General features: G+C 42.5%; 1 protein-coding gene across 1 annotated transcript in view; it reads right to left on the bottom strand.

Moving 5' to 3' along the window:
• The window catches only part of LOC126194869 (little elongation complex subunit 2-like), a 221,481-nt gene that overhangs the window by 106,785 nt on the left and 87,473 nt on the right, over positions 1-27,223 (bottom strand). The window contains exon 6 of the mRNA XM_049933213.1: positions 514-628. Coding sequence (XP_049789170.1) covers positions 514-628 — 115 coding nt within the window. The remainder of the gene's footprint in view (positions 1-513; positions 629-27,223) is intronic.

Here is a 27,223-nt window from a genome sequence, read left to right as displayed (position 1 = left end):
ATTGGTAGATCGTCCCATTAAAATCCACACTGAGTGAAAACAGCTTTAAGGCTTCAACTAGTATGGTGGTTTGCTGTTCCACAGGATCAATCCCTTACATCCCTGCAAATGAATGAAGTTGAACTGAACAGGCAAATGGGATTGATGAGTTGTTGTCACCACCACACTAAAAACTTTACTAAATCCGAAGCTGTGAAAAATAACCATGTGGAAGATTACTGGAAAATTCTCTGTTTCTTACCAATGTAGGTCATCTCATTTTTTACACTCCCCTTGAATGAGAACATATATTAAATCATATTAAGGAATTTCCAACCAATTTATACATCAAGTCTGCAACCAGCTCATCTAATTCACTGTATCAACTTCTGAGTTATGGTTATCAATAAAATTAAATAATATTAATCAAATTATGCAGGAAAAGGTAGCTACACACTGGCCCTCTCCCTACACCTACCCGAACACAGCTGTAATGCAGTAACTCAGCTACTGCTAATAGTCAATTTACCTAACCTGGTGTCTTTGTTGCAAAGCTCTCTGGAGGAAATACGGCTGCCATTTCGTCTTTGTCTGTGTTCACTTTTAGTTCCATTCCATAATTAGGTGGTATATATCTGGCAGCTATTCCCTGCAAAATAACAAAGTAATGAACTACAACAGTGAGACATTTGTACAGTTTTTAAGTGCAAACACATAAAAAGTTAAAACAGTTTATATCATGTATACTATTACAAAAGAATTTATTCCAGAGTAGTATCTTGAGTGATGCACACTATAAATAATACAGTGTACATATGGAATGCACAATTACATTTATTTAAGGCATCACAGAAAAGAGTCAAAGAGTTTGATCACAACAACAATGAATGAGTAGTAAAAGAGATTGGACATTAAGTTGTAAGTAAACAACTGATTTATGTGTTGTATGTTAAACACACATTATCTTCACCATAAAGTGTGACCTGATTTTATTGGATGAATATTGATAGGGGTGTAGAGATCAGAGGAAACAAGCTTCACTTATCACTCAGAGTGCCATGGTTATTTCCATGCTAGTCCTGTCAAGTTCTTCATAATTACCCTTACTTCACTTTTCTTCTTATTTACATTCACTTTCTTCTCAGTTTCTTTATGCATCAGACATTTTAATGCCTTGGAGAGCATTTACAAGATTTTGTTGATTGCCTCCAATGCCTTTTATTTGCTATGTCATCAGCAAATACAGTACACAGTATCTTTCCACTATATTTTAATCCATCCATTTTTTTCTTTCATAGTTTGTATGACTTCTCCAACACATATGTTAAAGATTTACAAAGGTACACGACAACCCTGTTTCCTAACTACGAATGCAAGGACACACATGACCATAAAAGAAATACAAATTTATTGGGTCAAGGAATGACATGCCAATAGTGAGGGCCATGAAGCAACATCAACAAGAACACAATGCAAGCAATGTACATGTATCAAATACATTAATAACTGACAGCTAGGAGGCTTACCAGGTTAAGTAAAATGACTATTAGTAGTAGCAGAGTTACTGCATTACAGTTGTGTTCGGGTAGGTGTAGAGAGAGGGCCAGTGTGTAGCTAGGGAGTCGATTTAATTATCATTTCATTTCAGAGAAGTTGCACGGTCATCAATGGTTCCTGTTCTTTTGGGAACAGATACTACCTTCATATATAGTTAAAATATGGCTACCCAGCCACTGACCTACTTGTGCAAACACACACACTATGCCCCAACTCATATGGGACTTGGTAGATTAATCTGTAGTAGAGCGTCTGACATGTAAGCAGGAGATCCCGGGTTTGAGTCCCGGTCGGGGCACACATTTTCAACATGTCCCCAATGACGTATATAAACACCTGTTTGCAGCTAGGGTGTCGATTTAATTATCATTTTATCTTTTCCTACTTAATTTGATTGGTGTTATTTGATTTTATTGTCCATATAAAGAAACTATTCCCATTAGGTGTCACTGCTGAAGTGCTGCAAGCGCGTGGTGGACCGGGTGAAGGCCATTGATGAATGTGCTGCCTCTGATAGAAGGTACCTGAAGGCACTCTGTTCAAATGTGAGCACGCACTGCACTTTGCTTAGTGGCCTGACATGTCCGCAGGTAGTAGGTGTTAGTAACCAGTGAGTTGCTACATCCTGCCTTAAATTTTCTCATTTTAGCTACCTTTTCAACCACACTTAAATATTGTTTACCAATGAATGTGTAAGAGATCCATCCATTTCTTTCTAGTCTGCTTTTCAGCAGAATACGTAACTGCTTCTGTTGGTTTTGTACTAGTTCTGAAGTCTAGGTGGTCTGCACAAAACACCAGTCGATCATTCCTTTTGCTGAATTTTGCCTGTATTTAGAATTATCTTGGATGCTGTCTTAGGATAAGACAGCATCCATACAATATTGCCTTTGTTGGTTTTGGTATAATTATTGATACGCTTTTAAAAATTCCACTGGAATGTTTCCTATTTCTTAACATACATTAACAATGTTTAACAGTTATGAAACGAAAATGGCACCAAATACGATGTGAACTGGCTACAAGAGGAGTACTCTACTGTTTTTGAAAATTGCAACACCCAGAGGGAATAGTCTAAATCAGTCCAAAACTGGAGGAAGTGTTGAACTAATGAACCATTATAAGCGATTACAATTTCAAAGAAATGGCACACACATACCTGTGAGTTTCCCCTTTCATGTAACGGGCAAGCTCAATACTACTCCACACACAGCCAGTGCAGAGGCATCAAATGCAGTAGAAACATGCAACCAAGTGTCAGTATGCCTTGTTGAAAGCAAAGAGAGGAATATCAGCATGTGAAAGAGTTTAAGCGGAGCAAAATGATTGGCCTCCAGGAAACAGGACAGTCATATTGTGAGACTGTGGCTCGTACAGGGCACATTGCTATGACAAAGATGAGTTTGTTGAAGCTGTGGACAGAAGATGATAATACACAGCGATGGACCACACGTGTGATCACAGCATGGGATAACCACCATCTTGTCCACAGGGATGTAACTGAAAGTACAGTTTTGTTTACAGTGTTGACTCAACATTGGTGCACTAACACAAGAGTGGACATGCCTGTGTTGATGGTCTGACCCTGTCTACTGAGGGCTGGTGGCACGCGACATTGTTTTATTTTTGGGCACAAAAACAATTTGGGTTATGTCAGAACCGAAGAACACAAAGACAAAAAAAAAAAGGAGTTAAAAGTGCCTACACGAAAAGCAAGTACTCAAAGAAAGGTCCACATAGAAAAATGGAGGTCCTAAACTGAAGATCAAATGTCCTTCGTCATACTGCTATGACAGATAAAAAGTAAAATGTGGTCAACAGCCGATAACTAAGAAGGCAAATATAAATTGGTATGTCAGTGGTTAAAAAAGAAACATTCTGTCAGGAAATGGTAAACTGCCAAAGATTGAGGGCAATAAGCACAAGATGATGGTGGTGGTGGTGGTGGTGGTGGTGGTGGTGGTGGTGGTGGTGGTGGGGGGGGGGGTTACATTCAATATCCAACTCTAGGTCCCACTGTAATTAGCTGGATGAGACAGTTATTTGTTGGGTTCATGCCTAGTGAAGCACTCTGATGTTCTATGAAATCTAAGTTGAGACCTGTTCTGTATGTACTTGGTCTTAATGGAACACATTAAGTCTATCTAAAGACTGCTACTTGCAAAGAGGACATTAATATTGAAAATTCCTGCTTCCTTGCATTTAATGAATACACCACAAAATCTGTTCTGTCTTCTGACACATTTCATATCAAGGAGCCATCAGTTCCTCCTTCAAACATCGCATCTCTCTCCGTTACATCTCGTGCTGCATGTTCCCCTCCAAAAAATAAAGGTGGAGTCGAAGTGATACTAAATATAAACACTTCCCCAAAAACTTGTAAAGCCCAAAAATATATATTATGCAGTTTACTACATGTGGTAGGTTTATTCTGAATAAAGATGTAATAACAGTGCAGTTTCCTTAACTTTTTTATTACCGTAGTCCACTAACTTTTACATAGTTCTGATTTAGATACCATGACAATTTCGTTACACAATGACTCACAAAAAACCCATGTGTACCCACCATAGATACTGATACAATTTTACAGTTGATGTGGTAACCCCTCATCTGGCAGTCACTTTATGGAGTTTAAAATAGTTTCTGCACCACCTAGATACTCAGTCAAGACACGCTTAAGCAATGTGGATGAAAGCATATGGAGGGAAAGCTACATAACACTAGTATCCCCAAAACTTAACGTGGCCTACCTCCAAGCCTAATGTCTCCTGGATTCATTTCGCAGAAGATAGTACACAGGTAAACAGTTCTCTAGTGGTGGTCAATGACAGGCTTGATAACTAAAAATAAGTTCAGTGCTCCACGAAAATTATTTATTACAGCATTAAATATCAATAAATTGCGTCTGTGGGCCTACTGCTTGAAATACGATTAACACAATTGCAATCTCTACACAGCAGCTATGAAGTTGTGGTTAGATTATGGTCCAGGTGGTGAATAAAGTTGACAAACATTTACAAATGAATCTACCCTACTTTCTTTGTAAATTATACATTTGTGGTTTTGATTTCAATTCTAAACCTAAACTAATCCTCAGACCATATTTAACAACATGTTCCCATTTGTTAACATTAATTATTTTCAATAATGAAGTCAGTCTGGGCTGTAAACTTCATACCCATATACCAGCAGCTGGAGGATCAGGACTGGCCAAAATCCCGTTCTACAGGCTCCTCATCCTTTGCAACGGTCATATGTTATTAGTCAAAACCCCAGTCCAATGTAGAAGATAATTCACTGCACTGATACATCTCTCAGCTTTCAATGTTGCCAGTCATGCCAATCCACATTTCTGTCTATGATTTGCTTAACAATAACTGTTCTCAGTGAAACCTATCATTATCGGCCTCCTCAAACTATCAGTAAATGATTGTTAACTTCATGGAGTGGAGAGAGAGAGAGAGAGCATCATTCTAACACAGCACACCTACAGGTCGTTTTATACTGGGTGGTCAGAAACAGTTTGAAAATCTTGTAAGGATGTTACAGGATAGGTTGCGCTGAGAAATAACTTCAGAAAAAATATGATACATTCCACCATTTCCAAGTTGATTAACACCGAAGTTAGCCAATCAAGCTGTTGCGCAGCAAGTTTAAGTGGCCTGCTAGAGATGGTGTCAGCAAATTTGTTCTTAATTTGGTTCCCTAAAACCAGAGAGAGAGAGAGAGAGAGAGAGAGAGAGAGAGAGAGAGAGAGAGACAAAAATTGCACATGGAATTGTAGTAAGGATCGAACTGGAGCCAAAGGTTGAGCAGTCTTCTGCACTCTCATCTAACAACTGACACCAATTGTATCTGACCTGCCGTTTTAATGTGCATGCACAACAATCTGATTGGCTAACTTCAATGCTAGTTAATTCGGAAGGACGCAATGTATCGAACTTCTTTCTTAACAATTATTTCTCAGCACAACGTAAGCTGCAACATCTTTACAAGATTTTTTGATCGTTTCTGACCATAATGGACAATTTACAAATTGATTCAGAAGATGAACCCTGGTACACCCTCGTAACATTCTGTACTAATACACTCATGCCATGTTAAGTCATGACTTCAAAATGCAAACACATGTAGCAGCACCCTGGCTCAGGCAGAATTATAGAAGACAGTCAGTAATACTCAGATTTGTGGAAGATTTTAAATGTCTCTGTTTGCTGCAGTGTTTTTGAGAAATCTTCAACAATGCTGTCAAGATGCAAGGTAAGTGGAAATTTTGGCTAGGGCCAGATTCTTGTTTTATTTGAGTTTCCATTGAATATAAGACAAACTGAGTTCAAATGAGGTTCTGTATAGTCAAAGGTTAGCATACGAGTTTAAGTTGGATAACAGTTTGTGGAGACATACTTCTGAACACAAGAAAAGCTTTATGTCAACAGCAAGTCAAAGTTACAAATGAAATCTTGCGCATTCTCATATTTCTAGAGACCATGATAAATCCTACTTGCCTTGGAAAATGATCTAAAAAAGGATGGATGGATGGATGGATGGATGGATGGATGGATGGATGGATGGATGAATGGATTGGTGGGGTTGCTGGGACCAAACAACAAGGTCAGCTGTCCCTCAAACCTTCATGTGTCAAGGAGGCAGTAGTTCCCAGAGAGGGAGGACAAATTCCAATGAACCCGACTGTATCTGAGAATCAAGAAGACCAAGAGACATAAGCAAGAGGAGGTGAGAGAGACATAAAAGAGGTGAAGTTGGTAGAGCTGGCATGCCCAAAAAGCAGCTGGAGGCATCCAGGACACGTTATGCAATTAAAGATGCACACACTCGTATTGACCATGGTTTCCATACACACTCGTATTGACCATGGTTTCCATACCCTTCATTACCACATGAAAACTAACTACTCGGACAGGCTGATACAATCTCAGGAAAAAGGACAATGATGACAAGACACTAAACTAATGACAAATGCAAAAGAATAAGAAGAATTCAAAATGTGAGAAGGGCTGGACCCAGACCTGACCACCAGGCAAGGGCAGCCATGGGGCCCCTTCGTCACAGAAGCGATGGGGCACCCCTCCAATCCCTCAAACGGGCAATGAGGCTAATGTGGCCTAAATCACAGAGAGGAGTAAAAGCCACTTTCTTGGGTAAAAAGTTTTAGGTTTCACCATATGGTGGCCAAATTAGAGCAATCTAGCAAATTAGGGCAATCCGGCAAGGTGTGGGCCACTATCAGACAGGCATCATACTAACAGTGTGGTAGGTTTTCATACTGGAAAACGTGGCCACAGGTCAGCCAAGTCTCGCCAATGTGAAGCCAACAGGAAGCAGGAAGGGAAGACTGCCGCATGGTCGTGGTCTCCTTTACAGTTCGCAGTTTCTTCAGAGAAACCAAGCCTCCAACAATAAATTGATGGCATATCACTGACAGACGGTCTGTCTCCGGTACCTCCACCTCCAAAGTTGGCCCTCAGGTAGTCAACTTGGCCAACAAGTCCATTTCCTGGAATCCCTACCTGGACAAGGGTCCAAAGACAGTCTACCATCCAGCTTGGTGGTAGTAACAGGGAGTAACTGCCAACTAAGAACATATAGCTTGTGTAAGAACGAAGGTGGCTGAGGAGTCAAGCAACGGCCACCAATTCTGCACTGAATACACTACATCAGTTCGGCAGGAAACACAGTCCACTGCACCCTGTATGTGTGTATGCATAGCTAGTGTGTCTGTCGACTGCACAGCTGTCGGTGTACACTACATCTGAGCCTGGAAATGTGTCAAGGATGCCCAGCAACAGACAGTAAAAGGCCATGGAGTCTACAGAGTCTTTCGATCCAAGAGATAGGTCAAGTCAGATCTGAAGACAGGAGTGAAGGTGATGCCAAGCCACACGCCAGGCTCCTCAAGACGGGACAGGATCAGAGCTTTGTAGAGCTGCAAAAGTATAGAGCGGTCTGTGCCCCTTGCTAGTGTTACTGGGACAGCTAACAGTACTAAGCTGTGACCAGCATTTCTGTTTAAGTTGTCAGAGATGGAGAGACCATGTCAGCTGGGCATCAAAGACCAATCCCAAAAAGCGGTAAGACTCCACCACATTGAGTACTTCATCATCGGCACAGAGTTCTGATTGAGGATGAACAGTACATGGTGGCAAGTGCATGGTGCATATCTTGGCAGCAGAAAACTGGAAGCAATGAGTGAAAATCCAGGACTGTGCCTTTCGTACAGCATCCTGCAGTCAGAGTTCAGCAACAGCCACAGTTTACGGGCAATAGTACATGCAAAAGTTGACAGCATACTGGAAAGGTGACACTGCAGACCCATCAGCTGCAGCTAGAACATTGATAGCCACCAGAAAAAGGGGCAAACTCAATGCAGAGCCCTGGGAGCCTCTGTTCTCTTTTGTGGTGGTGGTGTGTGTGTGGGGGGGGGGGGGGGGGAGGGGGGGGGTGTACTGTGAGAGAAGCACCAACCTGAACCCAGAAATTACAGTGTAACAAGAAGTTCTGGTTAAAAATTGGGAGTGGGCCCCGGTGGCCCCAGTCGTGTATGGGAGCAAGGACATGGTGACATCATAAGCCTTTTATAAGTCAAAGAAGGCAGCAATAAGACATTGACACTGGGCAAAAGTTGACCACCTAGCAGACCCAAGGCAGACCAAATTGTCAACTGTAGAACAGCTTTGGCAAAAAATGTCCTCGGACGGAGCCAAAATACCCCAAGACTCGAGGTACCAACAGAGCTGATGATTCACCATATGTTTGAGCAACTTGCAGAGAACATCAGAGAGACTATTTGCATGATGGCTGTTCACCTCAAGGAGGTGTTAAGCTGGTTTCAATACTGGGATGACTATGCTATCTAGCCACTGTGACGGGAGGTCACCCCTGCTCCAGATATGGTTGAAAATGGCCCTGGAGCCAAGTCAGGGCATAGGGCAAGGGCACCAACTAATTCCCACTCACTGAATGGAGCATTGCATGTAACCATGTGACATGTAGTAAATGGTAAGTTAAGTGTCTCTCTCCACTGTTAGTGGACACAAAATGCAGGCTGATAATTCTCAGATGTAGAGGCTCAAACATAATGCAAAGCAAAATTTTCGGTGACAATGTCAGTGGTTACTGTAGGCTATTTGCAGATATACCAGGTACACCTGCAGGGGACTGGTGTCCATAGGACATCCAATCTTTGCCAAAAACCTGTGAATGAGGTGTACTCAGTCCAATGATAGCAGCATACTGTTCACAGTATTCTCGTTCCTGTCATTTTATGAGGTGGCCGACATGGGTACGGTTTAAAGGCAATGAGCAGCTCCACCAACTGATGTCACTTGTGTGCATTTGAGAGCCTGTCTGCAATCTATAATAGACACGGCAATAATTCTAGGGGCCCACCAAGGTACTGTCTTCTGACGGAGGGATCCCAAGGAAGAGGGGTTCACTAAGTCAGCTCTGGACAGTTGCATCGATACCTCTATGTGGTGGTGTGCGAAAGGTGACACCATTGGTGGAAGCATCCCAATCAGTTTTGTAGGTAGCCCCTCTAGATATATGCCTAGGAGACTGATGTTGTGAGAGGGTCAATTAGAACATGATCACTGACACACAAGTCATCATGGACTCTGCAGTAATGGAGGGAGGAAGAACTGGGCTGCAAGTGAAAGATCAATGGCCGAATAAGATCCTTGTGCTGTGCTGAAGTGTGTGGGAATACCAGTAGTCAAAAGGTAAATATCAAACTCTGTGAGTGAGTTTTCACAGCTCTAGCCCACAAAAAGTGGTGGGCATTGAAGTCACCTACTACGAAGAGGGATGGGGAACAGCTGAGATAACAGTGCAGCAAAAAAAAAAAAAAAAAAAAAAATGTTCTGCGATTCTACATCATTAGGAAGGAGATACACATTACAGATGGTAAATTCCACAGATGACTTCACAAGGCCAGCCACAGCCTCCAAAGTCACATTAAGTGGAATGTATCCGCTGTAGACAGAGTCGAGAACATGCGCCCAAACATCGCCCAACACTCTTTCACGGTCAATGGAATTCTTAAAATATCCCTATTAGCCATGGTCCACATTTCCGGGAAACAAGTTTCCTGGAGGGAATGCAAAAAGCAGGAGAAACGTCCAAGACGCTTCGTGGCTCAGCTAGGCAGCGGAAAAAAAAAACTAGTTCTACTGGAGGATCATTCTGTCGTGTTTCTTGTGGGCGTGTGAAGGGTCCAAGGACACAGGTCATGCCCCATGGCTGCCTGCTGCCACCAGGTGCAAGGATACGGCATCAACAGATTTGATCAGATAGATAGATAGATAGACAGATAGAGATAGAGAGAGAGAGAGAGAGAGAGAAAGAGAGAGAGAGAGGGTGGGTGAGTGAGTGGGAGGGGTCCAAGACACATGGGCCACTGCAAACCCCACCTCACATACAGAAGCAGGACATGTAGAGTTCAACTGCATGGAGGTTACATGAATATCCTTTTTGGAGGACTACTTCTTGTCTTTCTTCTACTTCAATTAACGACCTCTGCAAGGGCTTGTGTGCCCCAGATTCTTGTACAGATCAGGAACACAAAGGCCTATGATCCGCAACTTCTGGCTTCTTCAACCACTGAACGGTATCAAATTGCAGGTCAGTACAGTCCTGTGAGGGAAGTGTCCCGAGGGCTCCCTTTTTGGTAAGGGACACTGGAGGATGGAGTTGCCTTTTCAGTTAGGGTTGGGGACTGACATGACCAGCTGGTAGGGAGTTGACACTCCCAAATGGGGTGTGACAGAAGCACTAGGAGGAGGGCTCCCAGTCACCTGGGGAGCAGGTGTAGTCAAGTGGGCCCAATGGCTTGATGTAAAAGGCACAGATGACAATGGTACAGTCCCTAGAGAGAATGACATCGTTGTTGCCACAGCGTACGTCATCATCATACGCGTAGGATGTGGATGATCATATTTCTTCTTGGCATCTACATCTACATGACTACTCTGCAATTCACATTTAAGTGCTTGGCAGAGGGTTCATCGAACCACAATCATACTATCTCTCTACCATTCCACTCCCAAACAGCGCGTGGGAAAAACGAACACCTAAACCTTTCTGTTCGAGCTCTGATTTCTCTTATTTTATTTTAATGATCATTCCTACCTATGTAGGTTGGGCTCAACAAAACATTTTCGCATTCGGAAGAGAAAGTTGGTGACTGAAATTTCGTAAATAGATCTCGCCGCGACGAAAAACGTCTATGCTGCAATGACTTCCATCCCAATTTGCGTATCATATCTGCCACACACTCTCCCCTATTACGTGATAATACAAAACGAGCTGCCCTTTTTTGGACCCTTTCGATATCCTCCGTCAATCCCACCTGGTAAGGATCCCACACCGCGCAGCAATATTCTAACAGAGGACGAACGAGTGTACTGTAAGCTGTCTCTTTAGTGGACTTGTTGCATCTTCTAAGTGTCCAGCCAATGAAACGCAACCTTTGGCTCGCCTTCCCCACAATATTATCTATGTGGTCTTTCCAACTGAAGTTGTTCGTAATTTTAACACCCAGGTACTTAGTTGAATTGACAGCCTTGAGAATTGTACTATTTATCGAGTAATCGAATTCCAACGGATTTCTTTTGGAACTCATGTGGATCACCTCACACTTTTCGTTATTTAGCGTCAACTGCCACCTGCCACACCATACAGCAATCTTTTCTAAATCGCTTTGCAACTGATACTGGTCTTCGGATGACCTTACTAGACGGTAAATTACAGCATCATCTGCGAACAACCTAAGAGAACTGCTCAGATTGTCACCGAGGTCATTTATATAGATCAGGAACAGCAGAGGTCCCAGGACGCTTTCCTGGGGAACACCTGATATCACTTCAGTTTTACTCGATGACTTGCCGTCTATTACCACAAACTGCGACCTTCCCGAGAGGAAATCACGAATCCAGTCGCACAACTGAGACGATACCCCATAGGCCCGCAGCTTGATTAGAAGTCGCTTGTGAGAAACGGTGTCAAAAGCTTTCTGGAAATCTAGAAATACGGAATCAACTTGAGATCCCCTGTCGATAGCGGCCATTACTTCGTGCGAATAAAGAGCTAGCTGCGTTGCACAAGAACGATGTTTTCTGAAACCATGCTGATTACGTATCAATAGATCGTTCCCTTCGAGGTGATTCATAATGCTTGAATACAGTATATGCTCTAAAACCCTACTGCAAACCGACGTCAATGATAAAGGTCTGTAGTTCGATGGATTACTCCTACTACCCTTCTTAAACACTGGTGCGACCTGCGCAATTTTCCAATCTGTAGGTACAGATCTATCGGTGAGCGAGCAGTTGTATATGATTGCTAAGTAAGGAGCTATTGTATCAGCGTAATCTAAAAGGAACCTAATCGGTATACAATCTGGACCTGAAGACTTGCCCGTATCAAGCGATTTGAGTTGCTTCGCAACCCCTAAGGTATCTACTTCTAAGAAACTCATGCTAGCAGCTGTTCGTGTTTCAAATTCTGGAATATTCCATTCGTCTTCCCTGGTGAAGAAATTTCGGAAAACTGCGTTCAATAACTCCGCTTTAGCGGCACAGTCGTCGGTAACAGTACCATCGGCACTGCGCAGCGAAGGTGTTGACTGCGTCTTGCCACTTGTGTACTTTACATACAACCAGAATTTCTTCGGATTTTCTACCAAATTTTGAGACAATGTTTCATTGTGGAACCTATTAAAGGCATCTCGCATTGAAGTCCGTGCCAAATTTCGTGCGTCTGTAAATTTTAGCCAATCTTCAGGATTTCGCGTTCTTCTGAACTTCGCATGCTTAATATTTGAGTCAGTCAAGAGTCTTGCATTATTAAATTTTCTTTTCTTGTTGGAAAATGGAGCCGTTTGGTGAAAAGGGGCAATGGTGCTTCCCACAGATGACGTAGACAGTGGAAGGGGCATAAGGGGCATTTGTTTGCAATGGACGTCCACAAATCCTACAAATGGGGCTGGTGCATGGGAAGAGGGACATACGGCCTGACACCGCCGTGACACATCACCACCTTGACCTTCTCAGGCAACAACCCTCCTTCAAAAACAAAGATGAAGGCTCCAGTATCCACCCAATTATTCTTTGGTCACCACTGGACACAATGTACTTGTACAACGTACAAGTGAGCACCACTTGTGACTACATGAGGGATATCATTTTAAACAGAACAGAGGCACTTTTCATATTTGAAGACGGTGTCACTTCTGCAGACCTGTCTTCGTGATGTTCAATGAAGAACAAAGAGTGTGGTCAAAAATGAATCCCCATTTGCCCTAGAACAAACCAAGTATTAGGGGGACTATTTCACACCTTGTCTCTCAACCCTATGTTCCTCTCTTGGCATAGCCACAGAGGGGAACATTTTGGACTCATATCTCTCCTCCTTATAATACGTCTTAGCTTCAGAAGGGACGGCTGGGTTCATGTGGACGCCATCAGAAGAAAGTTTAATTTGCTTCATGTTACGGGGTAAAGTCAGCGCCAAAACGCCAGTCAGGAACGACAGACGAGACAGCTGTGAGAATCAGTCAGCCTATCGCATGCTGACCAACCTCCCTCCAGGATGACAAAGTGCCAGCAGCTGCCCTTAGGTGAAGAGGGCATAAGCACCACGCCCGACTGGTGGCAGCTCACTTGGATAGCAGCTTCAACGTTAGCCACTTCGTTAGCCTACACATCATAGCTTCTATCATTAGTAATCTCTATGTAGCACAGGCTTGTGTTTGTCTATTCTGAAGAAGACCGATTATTTTATATGTCACCCTTTGCTTGTGGCACATATGTCAAAGGTAAGTATTTGTAATTGTCTAGTTGTAATAAAACTCATTAATATGATTCGTTTGATTGTGTAGCGAACTGAGTATGCAGGATTCCTAGACACAACGTGGCAACGAAGATGTCCGAATAACATGGTGCCGATGATATAGGAGCACTAACATAGTGACACTCTGTTAACATTTCGAACCCAGAGCAACCAGCTGCCACTGATTGTCTCTCTTTTGTTTCGTTGTTGGCTTTTGTGTTTTTCTGGCACCTTAATTCTACCTTGTCTTTTCTTTGTGTGGCGTGTTTCAATGTTTTAACAGTGTCTCTGATAGTGTTTTTTCTATTCAGTGTTTTCAGGTGGGCGTTACAGAAATGTTCTTTGCTTGTGTACTTATTTTTCTTGCTTGCATTGTCTCTTTATTGCATTTGCCTATTCCTAAATGAGCAACCCACCTCTCCCACCCCCTGCTCTTCACCTCAGCTGCAAGTAATAGATGTAACACAGCTAATACAGATGTTGCAGTTTCAGACGCAGCAGACTGCAACCCTTCTAAACACGGTACAGCAGTTACTGGCCAACCAAGTGACCAACACGGCGTGCCCAACCAACCAACATGTAACAACTGTAGCTATAAGTGCCATACCACCTTTTCGCCAGTTTAACGAAAAAGAAGAGGAATGGCTCGAATGGTTGCAACAGTACAAAGCCCACATCACTGCTGACAAAGTATCAGGTACTGTGAAACTACATTACTTTTCAACAACAGTAGGAAGTGCAGTCTTTCACCTCACTCAGAAATTGTTCCCTAATGTCACTTCCGTGAACTTTCCTATGATCAGGTTTTAGGTGTTCTAACTAACTATTATGACCGACAAGTGAATGTGGTGGCAACTAGGTACCAATTCTTTTGTTGCAAGTAAAGTTCAGAACAAACTTATCGCGACTGAGTAACAGAACTGCAGGGTATAAATTCAAATGTGCTTGTGGTACTTTATATTCAGATGTTATGCTTCGTGATGCAATCGTGTACAATGTACCTGATATCAAAGTTAGAGAACAGATTTTGCAACAGTCAGATCCATCATTTCATCATGCAGTGCAAATTCTAGATCACTACGATTCAGGTGCCGAAGCGGCCGATAAATTTGAGCAGCCACCAATTTGTCAGGTTGAGTCATCCCTTGCTCACGATTGGCTGAGTAGGCAGCAACAGCACACACGTGCCAAGCTATGTAAGCAGTTCTCTAAACAGGCGGCTACATCAGTGCATCGAATTAAGTTATGCCTCAGTGCTACTCACGGCGCAAACACCAAGACTGCCGTACAGACAAGCACAGTGTTACGCTTGTGGCAAGAAAGGTCACGTACAATCCATATGTTTGCAACAGAACAAACATAAACTTCCACTCACTCACAACGCTCTAGTCATAAGGCCCGTGTAATCAATGCAGTGTATTCAAAGCCTGCTGCAAGCATTAGCAAAACTAGCAAGCTAACAGTTTCTTCAGTGCTACACCAGTCCAACAAACTTTTTGTTCATTTGCATCTTAGTGGAAAATGTATGAAATTTCAGTTGGACACAGGTGCCCCTGTTACACTGCTGAATCGTAACACATATAACTGTTAGGATCCCCACACCTGGCTACATCTAGAACGTACCTGATGGCGTATAATAGACAAGACATTCCCATTCTCAGAAAATGTACTTTCCTTGCCATGGACTGCTTGCATACGCAAACTTTGGTGACTTCCACAGTGGTACAATCACGCGATTGTGAGAACATATTTGGCCTTGATTTGTTTGATTTGCTTGGCTTTCAAATTCAAGACAATGTGTTGTCAGTGACTGCGTTCAATGCCAATGTCAGCTTGCTGAAGGAATTCCCTGAACTCTTTTTTGAAGGTTTAGGCAAGGCTAACAATTTTGTTGCACATATTACTGTGAAAGACAACGCTCAGCCGAAAGTTTGCTGGGCAAGAAGTTTCCCATTGCATTGCGGGACAATGTGGCTGCTGAACTTAAGGAACTGCAAGATATTGGAGCTATAGCGTCCATACAAACTAGTCAATGGGCAAGTCCACTGGCTTTACTCCCAAAACCTTCAGCTCGCACTTCAAATACCACTAGATGAATAATCTCAAACCGTGTGTGTTGTGAACATTCATTTGGCTTTGTTTAAACATTTGTGTTTGCCTTTTGGAACAGCTGACTGCTCAAGTACTAAACTGTTCAAACTATTTGGACCATAGTCTAGAAGCAGGTCATACACATGAAGACCAGAATGAAAATTTGCATGCTTTGTTTTGCACGTTATCTTATGCAGGACTAAAGTGTAGACTGGACAAGTTTAATTTTTTAAAACCTGAGTTCCAGTACCTTGGTCATGTCATAAACAGTCAAGGTGTACATCCTCTTCAGTCACCATTGTTGGCCATACATGTATGACCTGCCAGTTCCTTGCAATGACACAGAATTGCAGTCAGTCTTAGGGAAAATGAAGTATTATATTCGGTTCATACCAAATGCTGCACAAATCACAGCTCCATTCCATTGCTTGTGTTGCAAGAATGTCCCCTTTGTTTGGACAGATGGGTGGCAAGAAGCTTTTTCGAAAACTTAAAGGTGCATTCCTCAGTGGTTGATACTTGGTTCACTTTGATCCTGACAAACCAGTTGTGTTGAAAACTGACGCTTCTTCTTACAGAATTGGTGCAGTGTTTTCGTACAGATTTGACAATAAAGACAGGCCAATTGCTGTCAAATCAAAACTTTGTCTAAAGCTCAGAGTAACTATTCACAAATATAGAAAGAGGCATTGGCTATTGTGAATGGTGTCACCAAATTCCACTACCATTAGTATGGCAGAAAATTCTACTTAGCAACGTATCTTAAGCCATTGCAGTCCTTGTTTCATCCGATAAAGCCAGTTCCTGTATGAATTGCCCATAAATTGCAAAGGTGGGCAATGTTGTTGTCTCAACACCAGTACGAGATTGTGTATCGTCCAACAGCGAAACACGGTAAAGCGGAAACACTTTCACGTCTTCCGATTGGTCCCGATACAGACTTTGGCGCTTCTGCTGCATCTTGTTGTCACATTGATGCTCAGAATTCTGAATTGCTTCAATCATTTCCTCTGAACTATAGGAAAATTGCAGAGGCCACAGAAGCTGATTCCGATTTGAACATTTAGCTAAAATACATTCGTACATCTTGGCCTCGCTCATTTCACAGCATAAAGAATGCTGTAGTGCGCCAACACTTTGCAAATCAGCATAGCCTCGCTAGATAGGAAGATATGATTCTTGTTCAAAATGACTGTGGACAGTCACGTGTGTTGGTCCCCAAAGCTTTGGAAAAAAAGTGTTGCAGTTATTTCACCAAGGACATCGGGGAATTGTTCGTACAAACCAGTTAGCATGCTGACACTGTACTTGCCAGGGTCTGGACAACCTAACAGAACATATGATGTCGTAGTGTCATTCATGCGTGGAAAACCAGTCCACCCCACCACAAAAATTCTCTGCTTGGCTTAAGTCACAATCACCATGGCAACGCGTGCACATAGACTTTGTGGGACCTTTTTGGAACATTCATTGGTTAATTGTGGTAGATTCGTATAGCAAGTTTTCTTTCCCTGCACTGACGAACTCGACAAAGGCACGTAGCACAGTTCAGGCGCTGTCCTCTATTTTTTGCCTCGAATGTTTGCCTGAAGTCATAGTGTCGGACAATGAAACACACTGTGAACGACACGGCATACAGCGTTTAACTATTGCATCATTCCATCCACAGTCCAACGGCAAAGCAGAACGTTTTGTCAGAACCTTCAAGTAACAGATGGCCAAACATCGCACTGCACACACCGGGGATCAAGCATTGCAATTGTTTCTCGCCTCCTATTGTTGGCATCCACAAGGTGGACTGTCGCTGGCGGAACTGCTTCACGGCTGCCGCCATTGGACACTGCTCCACCCTCCTCAGCATCCCGCACCAGAGGAAGGGTGCAAGTATCGAACTGCACCGCTTGATATCGTGTTTTTCAGAGTTTTTAGTGGCAGCAGACTGGGGGCACAAGGCGAGATACTTTCTCGACTTGGTGCATGCATGTATCTCATTTCAGGCCCAGACGGACTGCCCCCCCTCCCGTGTTGTCGTGTTCCACATACGACGACGGTCTGTCGTTTTGGGAGGGAATGTTAAGGTGTAAAGTCAGCGCCGGCACGCCAGATGAGAGCGACAAAGAAGAGACGACTGTGAGAATAGGTCAGCCGATCACGCGCTGACCAGCCTCCCTCCAGAATCACAAAGTGACAGCAGAAGCCCTTGGGTGAAGAGGACACCAGTGCCGTGCCCGACTGGTGGCAGCCCACTTAGACAGCCACTTCGTTAGCCTATGCATCGTAGCTTCCATCATTAGTAATCTCTATGTAGTTCAGACTTGCGTTCGTCTATTCGGAAGAAGACTGATTATTTTGTATGTTGCCCTCTGCTTGTGGCATATGTATCAAAGTTCAATATTTGTAATCATCTAGTTGCATTAAAACTATTAATACAAGTTGTTTCATTGTTTGTCTAGTGAACCGAGTATGCAGGATTCCTAGCCACAACACTTCGTGTGCGAATATTCCACCGTGGTACCACCCGGTCACAAAAGCAGCTACTTGGGCAGTAAACTGTTGCCTAGAGACCCCATGCACAATCAATAATGATCAAATACTTCTTCGCTTACATGGGGAGTTTCCAGCTCAGGTGCTAACACTGCAATCCCTGCTTGGTCAGAGGGCTAACACCGTGCAGGTGCTTGGACCGTGTTAGCAGGTAACTGGACCAACAGCCCACCCACACACACACACACACACACACACACACACACACACACACTGGAATGACTGCTATGTTATGGGCATAGTAACTTTGCAAGAAAGGAAGGGAGCTAAGAGAAAAAGGAACAAAGGGTGGAACATATGTTGTTGGGTGACCTTCACTGCACAATCTGCACGTAAGTAAAATTTGGAAAAGAGAGAGCAGGTGAAACGCAACAATGGGGGACCATATTGTTACGAACAAAAAGTTGCGGAAGGGTACAAAACGAATGTACAAAATCACAAACCGAATGCAAGCACAATCAGTACCAAGAAGACCATCCAATGGAATGGCTGAGAGGAAAAAAGAATACGAGGTGCTACCCACAATACCCGAGAATTTCACTGTAAAACTCAGAAAAACTACACTTAAGTCCTAATGCCCTCTGTCCCCTTCAAAGCAGTCACCTCATGCAAACTGTGTTAGATTTGAGCTGCAGTTTTCCTCAATTTGAAATAGAAATTGATGGAAATCCATTGCTCTTTCATGTTACCCATTTCACAATTTGCAGAAGCATTGAAACATGTCCCCAGACCCAAACTACAACTCACTGTTGCATACACCAAATATAAGCAACTTTGTGCAGCTGTAGCTAAAATGTGTACCTCAGACAGCTAGCAGCAGAGTGTTGTAATGTTACTGGTTTGATGGGCACAATGAAAGTCTCGGATATTCTGGGTAGCACCTTGTAGTAGAAGGATAGACTTGCAGCACAGAAAGCGAAGTGGAGCTGCAAGGGCTGGAGCCCTATAGTGGCCAATTACGTACTCACAAAAGAGATGTTAGCTCCCTGTGGGGTCTAAAAAGTTTGCTATACGTACTGCGTGAAGTTTGCGTGAAGTTGTCACTCCAATTTTACCAAGCCAACACTCCAAATCTTTAAGTCACATTTAGCAAGCCCAATGGATCATTAAGAGTGCAAGACAATTTCAGATTCAAAGTAAGTGGCCAATCTGAGGTAGATACTCAGTCAATTCACCATACAGAGAAACTAAAGGACAAAACAATCAAAGGATCAATTTTTCTTCCATTTAGAGATTTCCAATTCACTCAAGATTTATTGTTGCAACAGTGCATATGGAGTACATGAAATGATTACATTTACAGAGTGGTTATGAGGTACCAGGTATCAACCCATGCTAAAACACCCATATTAGTATGTGGTGTAGCTTCCACAGGCAGCAACGCAGGTGGTGACTCTGCCATACAGTCAAACATACAGATGGTGAATACTGTCCTGGGAAATGTTACTCCACCCCTTCTCAACCTGTTCACGTAGTTCCATAACAGTTGTTGGTTGACGAGTCACATATCCCACAGGTGTTTAATTCGAGACAAGTCAGGAGATCGTTCTGGCCTGGGAAATCGCTGCACATCTTGTAAAGTAGAGAGAGTTTCACAGGCAGTGTGTGGGCAAGCTTTATCCTGCTGGAACAACACATAACCTTCCTGTTGCAATAACAGCAAAAGAACGAGTCTAACAACATTCTGCATGTACTGAGTGCCAGTTAGTGTTCCCTCCAAAAACACTAAAGGTGAATGAGACTTGTAGCTTATCGCACCCTGGACCATAAGGCCTGGGGAGCGACCAGTGTGTCTTGAACAAATGCAATCTATAGACTATGCTCACCAGGTCTATGATGTGTGTGCGCAAATAATCATCACTTGCATGCAGGCAGACTCTGCTTTCATCACTGAAGATCACAGCACGCCAATCCATCTTTCAAGTGACCATTTGACAGTACCAATCATGCTGTGGATACTGTAGTGTGGGGTGAGTGGAAGAAAGGCTACAGGTGTGCATGCCCACAATGCTACTGTTAATAACCGGTTCGCAACAGTTTATGTTGACATATCTGGGCTCACAAGCCCTCTCATCTGTGCTGTGGTAGCTGTACCGTCTGCCACTGATGCCCTTACAATATGATGATCCTGACAGGTGTGTAATGTTCACGTGACCACTGATACCAGCAAAGTTGCACAAACGACACAGCACATCCAACCAGCGTGGCATTTCTCTGAAAGGACCATTCTGCCACAAAATACAAAACATATAAAGTCCCTGGTAAACCACAGAGTAGGTTTTTCACTCAATTTCCGAAAGTTGTCTACATTGTATTCAAACTTTATGGAAATGTCATTCTGAAGTCAAATTATTTCCTCTTCAAGTTCAGTTTCACTACAAGAGAAAAAAAAGAGTTCAGTTTGCTTGAAATACCTTCCATATCCACTTTTTGGAAGGGATGAGTTATGAAAGGTTCCACTGCCTTCAGTGCTGTCAGGTTGGCTGAATAGTTCTTTGGAATCGCTTGCCCTATGACATTTGTTGATTCAACAGTTCTGACTGTATTTGAGGAAAGTGTTTCACATTTAATTTCTGTAACTGTGCTATCCGAGGGTCAACTTTTTGCATGAAAAACTTTATATAAGACACAAAAGTTATGACAGTTCGGTTTTCTCCTTGAAGTTCTATGTTTAACTCATTTGGTTTAACTGTCATATCAGTTACAAATGCCATATACAACAACCAGCTCAAATTATACACGTGCAAGTATCCTTCCTCTCTTTCAGGCATGGACTGGGTACTGTGCATTACCATAGCACACACTATGGATTATTCTGTCACAAAAATCTTGACCCCGGCAAGATCCTTTTGGGAGCCAGTAACTAAAGAATCTGTGGAAATATGTCTAGCACAAGGTCTTATAAATCATGACGATGGCTTTCAACTGGACAAGGCTTGGGAGCTGGTGATTTCTTTAATTTCTTCAGAGAGGAAACATTTTATTCATAACAATACATCTGTCAACATCTGATGTTTGTTTTTAGTGCCGTGAGTGTGTGTCTACACTGAAGTCACCACAGATTATAAACTACTTGCTGCTGCCTGTCAGATAGCATAGTAAGAAATCCATATTTCTCAAACAGGTCAAAATCTCAAGTGTGGATCTATACACAGTTACAGTTAAAAATGAACTATTTTTCAGTATTAATTCACAAGCACACACTTCTATGTGCTGATCACTAAAAAATCTGCTTGTCTCAATCTTTTAGAACTTGTGTTCTGTCTTAGTATATGTAACAAGTCCTCTTTTCCCCCATATTAAGCTCTGCATGAGTGAGTTACTAGAGTGAAATCTTTTATATGTAATTTATGTAGCCCTGAGGGTATGTGGTGCTCACAAGGGAACCTCCCCATCGCACCCCTCTCAGATTTAGATATAAGTTGGCACAGCGGATAGGCCTTGAAAAAATGAACACAGATCAATCGAGAAAACAGGAAGAAGTTGTGTGAAACTATGAAAAAAATAAGCAAAATATACAAACTGAGTAGTCCATGCGCAAGATAGGCAACATCAAGGATAGCGTGAGCTCACGAGCGCTGTGGTCCCGTGGTTAGCGTGAGCAGCTGCGGAACGAGAGGTCCTTGGTTCAAGTATTCCCTGGAGTGAAAAGTTTTCTTTCTTTATTTTCGCAAAGTTATGATCTCTCCGTTCGTTCATTGACATCTCTGTTCACTGTAATAAGTTTAGTGTCAGTGTTTTGCGACCGCACCGCAAAACCGTGCGATTAGTAGACGAGAGGACGTGCCTCTCCAATGGGAACCGAAAACATTTGATCGCAAGGTCATAGGTCAACGGATACCTCCACAGGAAAACACATCTGATATATTCTATACGACACTGGTGACAGCATGTGCGTCACATGACAGGAATATGTTGTCGACCCACCTAACTTCTACACTTGGCAAATGGGTAAAAAGATTCTTCTACCTTGCCCGATTTAGGTTTTCTTGTAGATGTGATAATCACTCCCAAAAAAGTGATGAAAACATAAGAGTTTGTCACATAAACTGCAACAAATGAATGCAACAGTTTCACAGTCGCACAGTTTTCCCTGTGCTCTGTCAAAACATATGTTTTTAACGTTTTCAAATTTTTCTGTGTGTAGACCGTCAAATCCTGCACATGTCCAAGCAAATCTGAACATGTCCTGGAATTTTGGAGAGCTAAGTTGATTATGTGTGAGTGCCTGAACTTTGATAATTGTCTGAAAATAAAAAAAAAAATTAAACTTTTCACTAGCGGAAGACTTGAACCAAGGACCTCTCATTCCGCAGCTGCTCACGCTAACCACGGGAACACGGCGCTCCTGAGATCACATTATCCTTGATGTTACCTATCTTGCGCATGGACTACTCAGTTTGTATACTTTCTTCTTTTTGTCATAGTTCCACACAACTTCTTCCCGTTTTCTCGATTGATCTGTGTTCAGTTTTTCAAGGTCTATCCATTGTGGCAACTTATAACTAAATCTGAGGGGGGGGGGGGGGTGCGATGGGGAGGTTCCCTCGTCAGATGGACACAGGATGTCTATCTTTTCAGATCCCTATAATTTTTTTGAACAGACGAGAAGCTCTTCTACCTTATTACTCAATCCTGTAACATTCTGATGAAATAAGCTAACCTTAACTTACGTAATCAATCCAATGTAAGATGCATGTACTTATGAATCATTTATGAACTCTTTCTTTCATGTTATTTGTAATAATAGTACCTGTTATATGTGCTGCATCAGTTAAGTTCTTTCTTCACTGAACATCAGACACCATTTTCTTAACAAAAAGTGATTGACTGCAATGTCACAGCACTCCTTCGATTTCTATTCTTTAAGGTAAAATATTCGGCTCATCTAAGAAACAGTAACACTGAGACTGAACACCTGGCTAGACTTTCTAGTGGTGGTGCCGTAGAAAAAATCAAGTGAACTAATGACTACACCAGGGGCGGGCAAGCGTTGCACATGGCTCATGAGCGCACAGCGCTGCATGTGTGCTGCTCATGTTCAATCGTCGACCGGGGCAGTGGCAACCGCCGGCAGGTTGCGGCAGTGTAATACCAGTCTAAGCTGCGGATGTTGATGAGAAGCGACCACTGCGTAGTGAACGTTGTATTTCAAGAACCGGAAAATGCAGAGTGAATCAAGGAAACGGAGAAGTGGAGATTTGCTATCTTTTAAAAAGGAATGGGAGAATCATTTTTTCTTTGTGCAAAAACGTGAAAATTCGAAATGTTTAATAAATTTCAAAGGTATGAGTACCATTTTGTCATCGCATTCAGAGCAGATGGTGAAACTGTCTGAGCTTAAGAAGAGCGATCTGACGATACTACATGAATCCGACTTAAGTTGCTGTTGTCACGAGAGATCTGCGACTTTCTTTCGTCGTGTCTCTCATCTAATTGATTTAACATTTTATGGAGCACTGTTTTCAATTTTTCAGGATGACAACAATGATAGCCCAGCGGTACATGCAAGTTATAAGATTGCATTGCGCTTAATATAGCAAGAGCTGGAAAACCATTTTCTAAAGGTGAGTTTATAAAGAAGTGCATCAATGACGCTGCTGATTTACTTTGCCCACTGAATGCAAACCAGTTTCGAGCTATCACTCTTTCTTGACGTACTGTAAGTCGTCGTAAAAGTGCCATGGCAGGTGACGTTTACTGTCAATTTAGGAGTGCAGTGGAGGAGTTTATTGATTTTTTCCATTGTACTTGATGAGTCCACAGATATTTCAGACACCACACAATTAGTCATTTATGTCCGTGGCGTGGACACTGCTCTGCACATGACCGAGGACTTTTTAGATATGATATCTCAGACTTCAAGAAGAATATAATAATTCCAATCCCAAAGAAAGCAGGTGTTGACAGATGTGAAAATTACTGAACTATCAGTTTAATAAGTCACAGCTGCAAAATACTAATGCGAATTCTTTACAGACAAATGGAAAAACTGGTAGAAGCCGACCTCGGGGAAGATCAGTTTGGATTCCGCAGAAATGTTGGAACACGTGAGGCAATACTGACCCTACGACTTATCTTAGAAGCTAGATTAAGGAAAGGCAAACCTACATTTCTAGCATTTGTAGACTTAGAGAAAGCTTTCGACAATGTTGACTGGAATACTCTCTTTCAAATTCTAAAGATGGCAGGGGTAAAATATAGGGAGCGAAAGGCTATTTACAATTTGTACAGAAACCAGATGGCAGTTATAAGAGTCGAGGGGCATGAAAGGGAAGGAGCGTTTGGGAAGGGAGTGAGACAGGGTTGTAGCCTGTCCCCGATGTTATTCAATCTGTATATTGAGCAAGCAGTGAAGGAAACAAAAGAAAAATTCAGAATAGGTATTAAAATCCATGGAGAAGAAATAAAAACTTTGAGGTTTGCCGATGACATTGTAATTCTGTCAGAGACAGCAAAGGACTTGGAAGAGCAGTTGAACGGAATGGACAGTGTGGATGAACATCAACAAAAGCAAAACGAGGATAATGGAATGTAGTCGAATTAAGTCAGCTGATGCTGAGGGAATTAGATTAGGAAATGAGACACTTAAAGTAATAAAGGAGTTTTGCTATTTGGGGAGCAAAATAACTGATGATGGTCGAAGTAGAGAGGATATAAAATGTAGACTGGCAATGGCAAGGAAAGCGTTTCTCAAGAAGAGAAATTTGTTAACATCGAGTATAGATTTAAGTGTCAGGAAGTCGTTTCTGAAAGTATTTGTATGGAGTGTAGCCATGTATGGAAGTGAAACACGGACGATAAATAGTTTGGACAAGAAGAGAATAGAAGCTTTCGAAATGTGGTGCTACAGAAGAATGCTGAAGATTAGATGGGTAGATCACATAACTAATGAGGAGGTATTGAATAGAATTGGGGAGAAGAGGACCTTGTGACACAACTTGAGTAGAAGAAGGGATCGGTTGGTAGGACATGTTCTGAGGCATCAAGGGATCACCAATTTAGTATTGGAGGGCAGCGTGGAGGGTAAAAATCGTAAAGGGAGACCAAGAGGTGAATACACTAAGCAGATTCAGAAGGATGTAGTAGGTTGCAGTAGGTACTGGGAGATGAAGAAGCTTGCACAGGATAGAGTAGCATGGAGAGCTGCATCAAACCAGTCTCAGGACTGAAGACTACAACAACAACACATCTTTAAAAATTACAACTACTGGTGCGGACATCCTAAAAGCCGTTGAAGAAGCTGTCGATTCAGCTGGCTTAAACTGGGAACGTTTGGTGTCAGTGGCAACAGACGGACCACCTGCAATGAAAGGGGAACAAATGGAATTTGTTGTATTATTAAGAAAAAAGCTACAGCATACAGAAGAATCATTGTACAGCATCTACTGCATTTTGCACAAAGAAGTACTCTGTGCAAAAGCAGCAAAACTGGGGGACGTCATGCAAGTGGTTACTTGGGCAGTTAATTATTTGAGATCCCATGGGCTTAGACACTGACAGTTTCACACATACTCAGCTAAAATTGGGGAAGATTGGTTGGTTGGTTTGGGGAAGGAGACCAGACAGCGTGGTCATCGGTCTCATCGGATTAGGGAAGGAAGTCGGCCGTGCCCTTTGAAAGGAACCATCCCGGCATTTGCCTGGAGCGATTTAGGGAAATCACGGAAAACCTAAATCAGGATGGCCGGACGCGGGATTGAACCGTCGTCCTCCCGAATGCGAGTCCAGTGTCTAACCACTGCGCCACCTCGCTCGGTGCAAAATTGGGGAAGAGTGCGGTGACATACCATACCACAGTGAAGTGCGCTGGCTTAGCCGTTGTAATGCACTCAGAAGATTTTTTGAGCTGAGAATACCAATAAAACAGTTTTCAAAGGACAAAGGAAGGTATGGCCCCAAATTAGAAGATCCAGAGAGGGTTGCCGACCTTGCATTTTTAGTGGACATTACCGGACACATGAATGCATTGAACACTGGACACATGAATGCATTGAACACAAGTTCGCAAGGAGAAAATCAGCTAATTTGTGAAATGGCTGAATAGGTACATGCCTTCACTAGCAAGCTTGAGCTGTGGGAAAGACAGCTATCATCAGGTAATGCAGCACATTTCCCTACTCTGTCTACTGTGCGAGAACGGAATTGCAAAGAATATGTTTCTGTACTTAGTGCAATAAAAGAGGAATTTCTCAAGTGATTTGGGGATACATTTATCCCAAGCTTTTGAACATTTCTCGAGACCATTTGCTCTTTCTGTAGATGATATTCATCCCAGTTTGCAAATGGAATTAATAGATCTACAGTGTAATTCTCATCTGAGAGACAAGTTCCTTTTGACAAGATGTGTAATAGACTTTTATCATGACTTTCCACAGCAAGACTTTCCTTGTCTCCATCGTGAAGCCGCGAAGATAATGTCAATGTTTGGCTCGACATACGTTTGTGAGAGATTTTTTTCTGTCATGAAAATTAATAAGTCTCGGTTAAGAGCAAACATCAGTGATGAAAATTTACTTAACTGTTTGCATTTGTCTGTGTGTAGAAATTTTGTTCCAGACATTAAACATATTGTAAACTCCAGCTGTGATAATTAAATAAAACGTATTGTAGGTAATAGGTACTCTTCCAGACCATGATTTCTTTCAAGCACTCCTACTAACATTATGCCTTCATTCAATAAAGCAAGCTAGGAAACAAAAAGCATTACAGAGGAAGGAGCAGAGAGAGAGTATGGTGGGGAGGGGAGAGAAGCGGGTGACCAACTTGCCCCGGTGTGCACGGAGAATACCTGTTAACTGCACACATGCAAGTGCACCGCACATGTGCAGGATTCCTGCCCGCCCCTGGACTACACAATAATGAAACTCGGCATAGACTGAGATAGGGAGGAGAACTAAAGGGCAAAGCCATAACTGGCATTGGGTTCTGCATTCATCATAGAGTACAGTCACATTTTACTTTGATAAGCCCCATTGTCTGCAAGTTTCAGTACCACTTAATATCAACTTTATTCTCACCACCTACAAATCAAATCATTTGCTTCACATCTTTAGACACTATTTCACTATACCATTGTTTTAAACCAGGTGACTACAATGAACATCTCTTTGCTTTTTGATGTTCTTCAAAACTCTTCTCTCACTTCCATAAAGCATATTGTTTGAACAAATTTTGGAACTTTTCAAATCATTTTTCCACA

The sequence above is a fragment of the Schistocerca nitens genome, chromosome 7 (genome assembly GCF_023898315.1).
Source record: "Schistocerca nitens isolate TAMUIC-IGC-003100 chromosome 7, iqSchNite1.1, whole genome shotgun sequence".
Classification (NCBI taxonomy): domain Eukaryota; kingdom Metazoa; phylum Arthropoda; class Insecta; order Orthoptera; family Acrididae; genus Schistocerca; species Schistocerca nitens.
The sequence above is the reverse complement of the archived record's forward strand: the minus strand, read 5'-3'. Positions and strand labels throughout refer to the sequence as shown.